We start from the raw sequence: 13,217 nt of genomic DNA, 5'->3' as shown, positions 1-13,217 counted from the left end.
TTTTTTTTTTTTTTTTTTTTAATTTTTTTTATTTTTTGGTACCAGGGATCAAACTTGGGACCTTGTGCTTGTGAGGCAGGCGGTGGAACCAGTGAGCTAAATCCCCAGCCCTTTGAGCTAAATCCCCAGCCCATCAAAGCTTGTGAGATATCACTGCATAACCTAATTTCCTCAACAACTAAATCTGGTCACTTCTATGAAGGTAATTGAGTTTTTATGTGGAAACAGAACTGAGTCTACCCCTCAGGCAGGCAGAATATTTTTGAATTTTCTGCTGATTTCCCTGCCTACCTTAGAGATTTGATTATTTCTTAAAGGAGGAATTGATTAAATGACCAGAATTTACACATACAGACTTTTGCTTTGTTGCATAAGCAGCCTTTTTGTTATTGTTCTTTTACATTCTGTTAGCCTTAAAAATTTTACTGAGTAAAAATAGTTTTTAAGTGTTTGAAATTTTGATTTCAAGGAATCTTTTTATGTTTGGAAACCCTGATTAAATTTAGGGTATTTCAAGGTAAATACGATACAAATACCCTAGAATAAGCATAAATTATTTTTTTACAAAGCACAATTAACTGCCAAAGAGTGTAATTTGTCCTTCATATTTTTTAATAAATTTTAGGGTAACATTTATAAGGTGTAGTAAAGTTAATCTCATCATTTTTTTTTTCTTTTTGGTACTGGGGATCAAACTCAGGCCTTTGCATTTGCAAGGCAGGCAGCAGAACCACTGAGCCAAATCCCTGGCCCTATCATCATTTTTTAGGCAAATATAATAGAAATAGATCCATAGTACAACAAGAGAGCAGAAGACATGCATAAGTACCGTAGTTCACACATGAAAGAAAAACAAATGATCCTTTCATTAAGGAAATATAAATTCAAGTATCAACTAAACATGTTCTGTATTTCTTCTCGGACGGGCAAAGATGAGAAACACTCTTGTTCCTGTCTGTAAGCACTTGTATTTTCCTTTAGGGGATTAGCTTTGCAATATCTATTACCAAGTGTGTGCTTTACCTTTTGACCCATTAGTTATAATTCCAAAGACTTTATCCAACAGAAATGTACAAAAGTATAAAGACATATACTGAGTATAATTTTAAGCCATTGGAACTTATCCAAATGTCCATCAGTGGGGAATCAGTTAAAAATTATAACACAGTCATACATGCAACTGTTAACATAGCTATAAAATAAACGAGATCAACTTTCTGTTTAATGATTTGGAAGGATTCTCAAGGTGTATCAAATGAGAAAATATGTAATAGCAGGATACTAACTTAACTATGACCTCTGAAAATGTTTAAAGTCTCACCACCCTTTTATTAGAAGTATAAAAACAATCACATATTTAGGATTATAAGTTTTTTTAAAATGGAAAATGCTGCTGTATGAATGAAAAAGTGTACATTGTGTTACACCAGATGGTAAAACTAGAGTAGAATTTACTAAAATAAAGTTTCAGCACATGGAGTAAAGCACTTGTCTACTCTTGGCCCTTTTAGACACTAACCATCTGGAGCAAACATATATACCTCTTGCCACTCACTGCTAACTAAATGTTAAAAAAAAAAATCACTAGATTTTCTGAGTAATTCACAGATGCTCCTGAAATAAGACCGACATTGTGAGCCCTGTTATCTAAAAGTGGTTGCAATTCTTTTTTTAATTCCTTGCTCAAGTAGATACTAGTAGGACAGAATACTCTCTGGCCCTTTTGGGATTTGATCCAAAGAACTGGCTTCCAGAGTTGAAAATAATAGACTTTGTATATTTTGTCACAGAAGTCAGTTAGAGGCAAAAAAATTACCAGTGTTCTAGAATATGAAGGACAAAGGATGCTACTTTAAGCAAAGGAATAAGTGAAGGAAACTCTTTTACAAAAGAACAACAACAAAAAGGCAGTAGAACAATAACTTGAAATTACACTTACCTATATTTACTTTTCATTGAATGAAAATTATTTTTTAACCACAGTGTGTACTAGAATCCAGAGACTAGGCATTCATTCTTGTCTTATACAATACCATTAGTTCACTTCAGCACTTCTCATTTCAATAAAACTTAAGCCTACAGATAATTGCTAGCTTACCGATGTTCATTATAGTTTCCAGGTTGATTTTACTTGTGAGTCATAAGCCTAATATGGTGACTGTCTAGGAAGTTTTATGATAATGAGGTTTGTCTTTTCCTAGAAAGGGAGGTAGTTTTGAGATCATGTGTAACTTGATTCTTCTCTGCTGTGTTTGTCATCCTACATTTGCCATTACATATGGTCCTTTTTGTAGGGGATTGAAACCAAAATGATTCTTGGTGCATAGGAAAGTTGAAGATGTATATATACTAAGAAGGAGCTGATGGAGATACTGATGAAAAACAGGAAAAAGGAGAAAGTATACTGTATTGGGAGGGAAAATGGGAATGGAACCAAAGGCATTGATTTTGGCAAGAGTCTCCTTTGTTATCAGGCAATAATGGAGTAAAGCTATAGATTTTTTTCTACATGGGTTAGATGAGCAAAATTGAGGAAATTGTAATTGTCTGGACCTTGAGAAATGACATCATCTAGAAGACCACTTGGGGACTGGGGAGAAGTAGAAAGGCAGATGACAAAGAAGAGTATGGAGTAATGGCAATAGACTTAGTAGGCAGCAAATTGGTGATGAGCAAAAGGATTACCCAGGATTGAAGGCCCATTTCAGATTGAAAGGGATAGTTTTATAATCTTTATTTTTTTAAAAAAAGGCCTCTAGGGCCAGGGATTTAGCTCAGTGGCACCATGCCTGCCTCACAAGTGCAAGGTCCTGCGTTCGATCCCCGGTACCAAAAAAAAGGGCCTCTAAACGGTCTGTACTAAGGGTAACTTTTGCCTTCCATCTGTGTAATATGATTAGATTTAAATTTTTTTCTCACTACCATTCTGGCCTTTATTGCCACTTAATTTAAATCACTAGCAATTTAGTATATTAAGAAACTCAGAGTTTGCTGAGTAGTCTGTATGTATTTCCAATGGGAAGAGTAAGATAGTATGCCTCACCCTGCACAGGATCCTTTGTGTGCTACAACAGACTTTACTGTGACCCTCTCCAATTATTATTATTATTAATAGAATTCTTCTGTAACTTAAAAGATTTATTGGTAGTATGAGCACAGAAGACTAGAATTTATATTGAATCTCCTATGTTTTCTTTCTTTGTATATGAGAACAAATTATTAGTTAATTGTAAGCATACCTGTATTATTAGCAAAAAATCAACCTTAAATATTAGTGGGCATTAAGGCATTTATTTATAGTAGAACTTTTTCAGACCCCAGTAGTCTGAACTGGGAAATTACTTTAAACCCAATACAGCAACTTAAAAGTGGTAAAAGAATACTGTGTGTGACACTATTATTTATTTTTGTGTATTTGGAGTTTGTTTTCTTAAAAGATGTTTTTCCAATGAAGAGGGTTTCTCCCAGTGAAAAATATTCTTCACAATTAATGGATGCCAATCACTTGTTTAAGATATGGATCATTGGCTGTAAAGAATAGTTTGGCTTGTCCCCAACCCTTGCCTTTCATAAAGGTAGTAGTAAAAGATGTGTCACATTTTGAGTGGTAGGAATATCTTGGAGTGGTCACATTTCGGAATTGTTCTTGTAGAAGTTTTGTTCTGATTCCTAAATCTTATCTGGGGTCTGGGGATTTAGCTCAGTGGTTCTGCTGCCTGCCTCACAAGCGCAAGGTCCCAAGTTCGATCCCTGGTACTAAAAACGAAACAAAACAAAAAGCAAACAAAAAAAAACTTGTACCTAAATCTTATCTGGGAAAGAATGACTACATACATATTCAGCCCTATTTGGGAAACTACCTTTCTCTTAATTGCGTAAAACTCTGTACAGTTTGTTTTTACTTGATATGATGTGAAATTAAGAGAGAAAACAAAGATTAAAAACTGTAATATAAAGACAAGAAAAAATAGCATTTAGGCAAAACGTTGTTTGATAGACTTCAACTTTTCTTATTCTCTCTCCAGAACAGAATACGTATCACAGCAGGAGTTTCAATGGGTAGTCTAAGAAAAAAATACATTAGAATACATGCTGGAGTGCTGACATGGCATCAAAACATAGTAGGATATATGAATTCAGTTTACAGTTAAAATTTTGTCAAGTTTATTTTAGTATTATTTAGAAAGCCTAAAGTACATTAAATCCCAAGGGATAGTCCCAATTACTTCATTAAACTGATGCTTCATAGGGAATTTTGCTCTGATAGAGATCAGTCACTGTGGCTTGTAATTTATTTTCTATAAAGAATATTGAAATAGGTTTAGAGGTTCACAGACAAAAAGATATTCATTAAATACTGTAATTTGCTAATACCACCGGTAAAGTAGAATTTCCCTATGAAAACAAAAGCTTCTGTAGGGAAATGTTTTGGGGGATAATTTGTTATTAATATTTATTTTAATTGTTTGCTGTTTAATTTCACTACCATCTATTCTGAGTGGAATATTTAAAATATTTATGACTGGATTTTATCCTCAGATATTACTGTATTTAATGGTTATATAAATGTAGAAATCTGTTATTTTTAGAGGGACAGTTTATGTGTTTTTGTAGCCAAATATCTGAGTTCAAGCTTGAATAAATATAAAATAGAATATACAGAATTTTCAATGTTATTTCAGAAAATTGGAGCAAGGGCAGATAGGATCAGTTTAAACCCCACTTTAGGTTACCTTTTTAAAACTTTGTTGATGTGAAAAACATCTTGTGAGATAAATTTGTAGGCATACACATTTAAGTTTTGTTTGGAGATTTCTCTAAAATCTAATTTGAGGATTTTAAAAAATTTCTTTTGTTTCAAAGTCATATTCATTGGACTTACTGTTTTTGTAGCTAAGTGAACAGTTAAAAGCCTTTGTTACTTAAAATACCATATGGGTGACTACTTCCATTTTTCTCTTGGAATATTTTCCTCTAGGATTCTCTACTTCATGTTTTTGTGTTTTTTTGTTGGTTTGTTTTTTGGTATGGGGGATCGAACTTGGGTCCTTGTGCTTGTGAGGCAGGTGGTGGAACTACTGAGCCAAATCCCCGGCCCGATTCCCTACTTCTTGAATCCAGATGAATTTAAGACACTGGTGGAAGAATTTATTCTGTTTTTTTCAGTTAACTCAGCACTTACTAGGTGACTTAAACTGAAAATCTTTTCAGAGTATTAGTAGTAAATATAAATAGGATATTTTTGGGTGTAGGTGATCACTTTGTTTACCGTTGTATAAAGTTATACAAGATAAATCTGAACTAGGCTTTAAGAAGTTGCATGTTCAGCCATAAACCAAAGAACAAAAGCAACCAGAAACTTAAGCTTTAGGCAACTTTACTGTGAACTAAACATTGTAGAAATCTGATTGTGTCTGTACCAGTTTGTGTACTGTGTATAAGAATATATGCGTTTCTCTTGTAGCCACGTCATGAATATTTTAATGTCCCTGTGTACTAAATGACTACTCATCAAGTATGCAGCATTTCCCAGAGGAAATAGAGAGCTGATATACTTATGAAAGAAAATGTCCTCAGCATGGTGACTGGTTGTCATGTAAAACAATCATACATTTCAGAACTAAAATCCTGACAGTTGTATTTTTTCATTCATAATTTTCTTTCTTGTTTTTAGTCTGTATGTGATCTTAATGTAGTTTATTCCTGTCCACAACTGGTTTAATTTCTTGACAAAATATGTCCTATGTACTTTTATCTTAGACACATACATACACATCTGTGATTAATCTTAGAAAAACATGGCAATTATTAATGTTACCAAATAAAATACAGCTGAAGCGCTCCATCAAAATAAGCAATGCCATAATATCGAGTGGCTTGTTGTTCAACTGTTGAAGAAAACAACTATGTTTAGTGTGATTATCTTATAGACTATATGAGTTGATGTTATTTAATGCTTTGTTAACTATAGTTTTATATTTCTGAATACTAAAACCTTTAACATCAATTACTATTGTGTATGCTTTTAATAAAACTTACAGCGTATTTTACTGTAAAAGGAAAAGTACCAAATAATTCATTGTTTGTATCTACAGAATTTAAGGCTTAAGAAAGTTGTCATTAAACAGCAACTTCAGAAGATACCCAAACTAGTTTGCCACTGGAAGACTTACAACAATGTGTTGTGAACAAACTTAAGTGTTAGGCAGATATACAAATCAGTTATTTCCATTCTTACCATTCTTGCTGTAAGACACTGCATTGGAAGCACTGGGAAGCCTTGGTCTTTCATTTCCTTTTTCCCCCTCCATCCTTCCCCCTGCCCTGCACTATGTTGTTCATCTGTTTTTTTTAATGCTGCATAAATATGCGTTGTCTCATGCCTGTTTGCTTTGGATGCCGTGTGCTAAATTGTAACAAAATGTTGCTTCTTTTGTTATCTGTATACAGCTGCTTGCTTTAAATTATTAGATTCTGAAATAGCTTTTCTTGCATGTCTAAAATAAAAGTATTGCATGTACTTTGTCTCATGTGAATGACTTTTTTTTTCATCCCTTTTGATAAAATAACATTTTATATTTTCATTTTTCTAGGTATTTTTTAAAATTGTGGTAAAAAAACATAACATAGAATTTACCATTTTAACCATTTCTAAGTGTACAGTTTAGTAGTGGTAAATATACTCACATTGTTGTGCAACAGATCTCCAAAACTTTTTCATCTTACACAACTGAAATTGTACCCATAAATCAACCATTCTCCATTTCTCTCTTCACTAGGCCCTGGTAACCACCATTCTACTTTCTGTTTGTATCATTTTTACTACTTTAGATAACAGTTTTTCTAGATAATTTGTAGCTACAGTTTTAGTATAAACGTGAAAATTACATTTTATAAACAATTTGTGAAAAAATTCTACTTATATAGCCTTAAAGAAATAAAATGTGTTAATGAAACTAGGCCTTTTAGAAAGGACAGATATTTTAAATAATGTATATTCAAAAGGTAACCTTATTCTCTTCAGGAAATGGTATATATAAGACGTCAGGCAGTGAGCACAGAGGGGAAATATGACCAAATCCAGGAAATAGTTGTGAGCTATTTTTACCTGCAGAAAGTGAAAATGCAAACTACAGAATTCAAGGTAGATGTCTTTTAATTAACATATTAAAGGTTAAATGAAGTTTTCTTCTTTTTAATATGTATGTGACTAAGATGTCAGTGTATTATAGACATTGTAAATGGCAAAGATTGGCGTGTATCACTATTGGGAATATTACATCATTTCCACTAGACTATCTTTAAATGCTTGAAAACATGAAAATTTCAAGACACAAATATGGGGGAGTAGTACAAAGAACCATCCACTTAACTGCTGCTTCCTCAAGCACGCTGCCCTCCAGTTTTGCTTTAGAATTTGAGCAAGCCCTAGACAACCTATTATTTTCATTTTTAATACTAAAGTATGTGTCCCTAACAGATAAGTAGCACAACCAACAAAATGAAGTAATTCTACTATCTTATGTCAGACTCAGTTTATCCTAATTATCTAAAAAAATGCCTTTTTAAAATTTGCTTATTAGAACCAGATTCCAAATAAGGCTCATATTACATTTCACTGATAATGTTGTAAGTCTTTTGAATTTTCAACAAGCCTTTTGTTTTTTTCCCCCTTGTTATTTTTTATGCTTCATTTATGCCATACAATTTATGGATCATTTATGGCCATACAATTTTCTACATTCTGTATTTGGCTGATTGTATTCTTGTAGCAAAGCTTAACTTATTTATCCCTCATCTAGATGAATTTAGATCTGTAAGCTGGTCAGGTTGAAGTACAACTGCGGGGGACAGGGCAGGCAAGTACACTTCATAGATTAGGCTGCCTTTTAAACAAATACCTTTTTTTTTCCTTCAGTAGAGCTGGTTTTCACCTTTTTTTTTTTTGGTCCTGGAGATTGCACTCAGGACCTTGAAGTAGGCATGGTGCCATTGAGCTAAATCCTCGGCCCCTTCACCCATTTTCACCCATTTTCCTTCACCCATTTTTCATTACTACACATATTAACAGGTCATCATATAAACTTTTTTTTGGTTATAGTACTTGATTTCAGTACTAAATGCTAAATACCTTCATTTAGATTTCAGATATATAACTTTATCAGCTAATATTTTTGAAGGACTTCCTATAAATCAGGCAATGAACCTTTATCTCAATTAATATCAACATATGAAGGTAAGTACTATTCTTGTTTTCCAAATATGGAAACAAGACAATGGAGCTTTAAGTAATTTACGATTATGCCAGAATGTGCCTTACAAACAATTAAATCTAATGTTCTAAGGATTTATGGTTTAACATAATTTTTCTTCTTGTTTTGTGCTGTACCACCATTAGGATGCAAAAGTAAGTTTATATTGGCTACCAAAAATTTACATTGTTTTTCTCCCCTAAAATATGTTCTCTTTTAATTACAAAATTGCTCGTCACACCTAAAGCTGACCCTTTTTAATTTGAGATATGAAAAATTAGCCATTTTGGAATTTTTTTAAACGATTTTTACAGGTGTAGCTGCTTTGTCCTTTGATACTTAAAAACAAGTACTGGTTACTTAGATAAGTCAACAATGCCTTTTGTCCCAGAGTACTCTGGGGCGATCTGGGAAGGTGGTTGTCTCCAAAGACAGTTAATATGTGACCATTTTTTAAAGCATGGAAAACATTAGGTGAGACATTATGGAAACTCTAGGCTGGGTTGGAAAAGGGGTGTTTCTTACTCTTTATTTGGAAGTTTTGAATTTTAATACTAAGATCTTTTCTATAGGGCATATGATTGAGTAGCATTGATTTCATACAATGCTAGTGTGTTTACATTGGGCTTGACTGCTTTTTGTTATAGTAATGGTGCCCAGCACATGGGTAGGTGATCAGTAGGTATTTAACGAATACTGAAAATAGCCTTCTGTAGGCTCCAATGTTTTGGGCACAAAACCCTGAATGACAACTGGCTGTCAATAGTAGCATGCTCCCACGACACTGAATTGCTCTTTATTCTCTAAAACTAAGCATGTCCTTCATGCCAGCTTCCCAATTCTTAAAAGACTCCCTCCCTGGATCTGCTTACCAGAGTCTCACATTTTCCCTCCACAGGAAGCTGAAACCCCACGTAGTGTTCTTGAAGAAATTGGACTGACATAACTCTCCTCCCTTGTTGCTGACTCCTGTGGCATTTCACATACTGTAGATGGTCACTGCCTTCATGTCCATGTTAGCTAATGGTGTAAGATGATGTCTTGTCAGTATTACTGTTTTGCTAAGCTGCTTCATTCAGGCCTACACAATTTTTTAAAGGGAATTTTGGTTAATTAAATGATTAGGGACTTCATATAAATGTGAATTAGAAAGATACCTCTTCTGGATATTTTAAAAGGTTACAGGTCAGTTTCTCAATGATTATGTGCATATATGAAAATGACATGTATACATGTATATCAAACAATTTGACAATATGCATCTATACTGTATTTGACAAAGGAAACAAATTACAATGTGAAACTTGGTTTATGAAACCAAAGACTAGTGCATTTTATTTTATATAATACAAATAAAGGGAATTAACATGTCATGTGGAATGAAAATTTAATGTTGAAACTTTAACCAAAAAACAAACAAAAATTTTTTACCAAAGACCCCTATTGGTCTCTACATACTTTAAAACAAAGGGAATACAGACTTAGATGACTAAATTGGATTGATGCTGATTCACACTGAAATTATGTCCTAAACATTCTGAGTGAATGGGATAAGGAACAAAGACCACTTCATATTAGTGAGCACATAATTTTTAAGGCCAAGGCACATTTGACTCCTGAGATGAATATTTTGTGGTCCTAATCATTTAGCAATTTGGTTGGCTTGTTTTTTATGCCCCCAAATAAAGTGGGAATGCAAAATGACCACAAATTTTCCATAACAGTATCTTACAGAAACATCTTGCTTTCTTCAGTGTTGCATAAAATCATTGTTCAAAGAATGAATATTCCTTCTGGAGTGCTTGTTAAAGCCAAATTTATTTTGCTTCCCTATTGCGTCCTTCCAATTAGAAGTGCTGCAAACTTCACAGTAGTTTCCTTTCCTTCCATGGCACTGCCTAGTTATCAAAGTCTTAGAAAAATTTTTAAAAAAGCATTTCATTTAACAAAGTGAACATGAATGAAATAAAATGGCATTAGTTGGCCCTGTATTTTTTAAAGTTCTATAACTGTTCAGCATCACTTTTATACATCATTATACATATCTAAACATTGTGTTTATAGTTTACACTTTCATTTGTATATGCTGGGCTGGATTAAGCTTTGTTGTGATTGTGACCAACATTCAGGCCACGTGAGCACTGTCTTACCACATTGCCAATTAGTTGTAATAAATGTTCAACCTACAAACACTGTAGTGTGTTTTTCTCTTTCCAAAAGTTTGTCAAACTGGAGGGCTGCTGAAGGAAGATTTTTTTCCCCAGTAAAATGTTGGTAATTTCTTTCCACTTGACTCCCCCCACCCTTTGAGTGTAGTGGTGGGCTATAAGCACACACACGAAAAATAGACGGTTCAAGGAGTCTTGTACTTCAAATTCAATGTTAAAAATACGTGGATTCCATGCTACCAACAACTTACACATTTATTTTCAATCAATAAATGCCGCTTTAAAAACCTTGATGCAGTTGGTTTTTTTACCTTTCTGAACTAATGCTTGAGATCATCACAGGTAAACAAAAGGTATTCCAAATCTACTTCCTATGGTCCCCCATCTTTCCGGAAGTGCTAGCATTTGCATCAGAAATGGACTGATATTTGTAGGCAATGCTGCCTAACATAAGGGACAAATCAAAACTTTGGTTATAAATAGTTAAGGGGTCTCCTATTACTGCAGAAAGGGAATGTTACATTCTACAAATGGGATATTTTAAAGGCAAGGGAAGGACTACCATGAAATTAAGTTGCTAGTTTACTAAAAAAGGTTCAAGTTTAAAGTGCCTCCATCAATGCAGCTACTCACTAAAAAGCCTGCAGCCTTCTACCAGCAGTAGAGTTGGAAATCTTCAGTCGTAACTAGTAATCAGGTTCCGTGTGTAAGATATTAATAAATTTAAGCTCAAGATGGACATTTATCCAGATAATCAACCAGAGGTTTATAATGTCCCTTCCTCTTTCCAGTACAGCCCATTAACATTTAAGGGAAAAGTCATCAATGCCTCAGTTGTCTTAATCTCAGAAGGCAGTTTTTTTCCCTCCCATATTTATTAAGAATATTCAGCTTCGCAGCTGCAGATGCTCTGGTAGAACACATGCCTAGTATGCCTGAGGTCCTGGGACCCTAATAATAAACACACAAGCACACACACAAATACTCATCTTTGCATACATGTAGTCCTATAATCTTGGCCATAATTAGAAAAAATACTGAAAAATACTGACTTTAGTGATAATTATTCAGCACTAGTGAAGCTAGTAAGTCCAGAAATTTTCAGTCAGTTTTAGAGTAAAGCAAGCATTTAAGTCTAGAACAAATCTGATTCCTTAAAGTATTCTAGGGCTTGGGAATTTAGCTCAGTGGCACCAGTGCCTGTCTCACAAGCTCAAGGTTTTGAGTTTGATCCGCAGTACAAAAAGAAAAAAATTATTCTAAACCATATACTTGTTTATTAACTACAGATGAAAGAACTTTTATACTTAATATCATGCAGAAATAATCTTCATGAATTTCTGCCATTTTTTTCAGTATTGCATTTTTAAAATTCTTATTCACAAATCTCAAACTGCCAAATAGTACATATACTGAAATTCGAAATCCAAAGTATAGGGGCCAGGGATTTAGCTCAGTAGTTCTGGCGCCTGCCTCAAAAACAGAAGGGCCAGAGTTCAATCCCTGGTACCCCCCCAAAAAAAGTCATAAAAAAATTTATAAGGAGTAAGAACATCTTTTCTTATTTATGATCTGAAATGTAGGGACAATATGCTTGAAACTTTATACATTAGGGTCTTTTTTTTTTTAACCGTTGTTCTGATTTTTTTTTCTTGGTACCAGGGATCAAACTTGGGACCTTTTGCTTGCCAGGAAGGCACAGCAGCACTGAGTTACATCCTGCTGTGTTCCCACCACCACCACCACCACCAGAGATTGAATTTGGGACCTTGTGCTTGCCAGGCAGGTGTGGTGCCATCGAGTTAAATCTCAGGCCCCCATTCTTATTTTTACACCAGAATCTCTTTGACACTAGCTAGGTATGTTCACTAGCAGTGACTAATTTTCCTGTAAATGACAAAATAAGCCATATCCATATATAAAGAATACATTATTTTAAAAAGATAAACACCCTGGCAGAAAGCTCTCAGCTGAAGGGGGGGCAGGCTGCAGGTATACAAGGGAGCAAATAAACTTGACCTTTTAGCACCTTAAAACAAAAAAGCTGTTCAGCTTTTGCATATAGAAAAATCCACTATTTAAAAAGGGCAAACAGCCAATGGCCATAACAGTGTTGTGGAAGCAGCCAAGTTTATTGTTGGTAATAAAAGATAATTTGGAAATATAATACTCATCCTGATGTGATAAGCCTGAGGAAATGATCAGAAATGTGTGGAATAGTTAAGGAAATCCATCAAAGATTAGTCTCAGCTACTACAAAATTAAAAATCCAATGAGGATCTGGTTGAAGAAACTGGTAGATGTACACTAGGCAGTAAGTAAAAATAAAAGAACAAGACAAAGAAACACTATTTCTTGTGACAGACATTCAACTAGAGCCAAAAAAACAAAAGCAGTGCTCCACTGTTAACTCTCTCAAGGTTAGAACTACAAGTAAAGTCCATGTTGTTGGGTTTTCTATACTAAATACACTTTGTAATTATCAAAGAATAAAAGTATTTTTAACCAGGATTCTAGGCCCAGACTCATGAACCCATCTAAGTTCATAACACTCTATCCAAGTATGTAGCACCCATAAGATACACAATCATTTAAGAAAGCAACTTTATTTGGATTTGGGGCTCTGAATGGCTCTGTCTCTACTGTCTGACCTCCTGCCACCACCACTCCTAGACCTAGACCTGCTCCGGCTCTGGCTACGGGTTGGACTCCTGCTTCTACTTCTGATTGGACTTCGGCTCTGGCTCCGGCCGCTCCGGCTGCGGCGGCTCCGGCTGTGGCTGTGGCTGCGGCTGCG

General features: G+C 34.5%; 2 protein-coding genes across 6 annotated transcripts in view; one reads left to right on the top strand and one right to left on the bottom strand.

The window, feature by feature from the left end:
- Ap1s2 (adaptor related protein complex 1 subunit sigma 2) overlaps positions 1 to 10,702 on the top strand; it is a 24,639-nt gene extending 13,937 nt beyond the window's left edge. For 2 of the 5 annotated variants that reach the window (XR_002026014.2, XM_010643625.3), the window contains 2 exons: positions 8,399 to 8,407; positions 9,151 to 10,702. Coding sequence is in view for 4 of the 5 variants with exons in the window: in XM_010643625.3 (XP_010641927.1) it covers positions 8,399 to 8,407; positions 9,151 to 9,198 (57 nt within the window). In the remaining variant the exon portion in view is untranslated. The other 3 variants (XM_010643626.3, XM_033760262.1, XM_010643627.3) reach the window with 3 other exon arrangements.
- A 1,453-nt stretch (positions 10,703 to 12,155) lies between these two features.
- The window catches only part of Zrsr2 (zinc finger CCCH-type, RNA binding motif and serine/arginine rich 2), a 25,534-nt gene continuing 24,472 nt past the window's right edge, over positions 12,156 to 13,217 (bottom strand). Inside the window, exon 12 of the mRNA XM_033760427.1 lies at positions 12,156 to 13,217. This exon is cut by the window's right edge and continues 4 nt beyond it. Within this exon, the coding sequence (XP_033616318.1) occupies positions 13,026 to 13,217 (192 nt within the window). The 3' untranslated portion in view covers positions 12,156 to 13,025.

The sequence above is a fragment of the Fukomys damarensis genome, unplaced genomic scaffold (genome assembly GCF_012274545.1).
Source record: "Fukomys damarensis isolate Sample0158 unplaced genomic scaffold, DMR_v1.0_HiC HiC_scaffold_39, whole genome shotgun sequence".
NCBI classification, from domain to species: Eukaryota; Metazoa; Chordata; class Mammalia; order Rodentia; family Bathyergidae; genus Fukomys; species Fukomys damarensis.
This window is presented reverse-complemented; position numbering and strand designations above follow the sequence as displayed.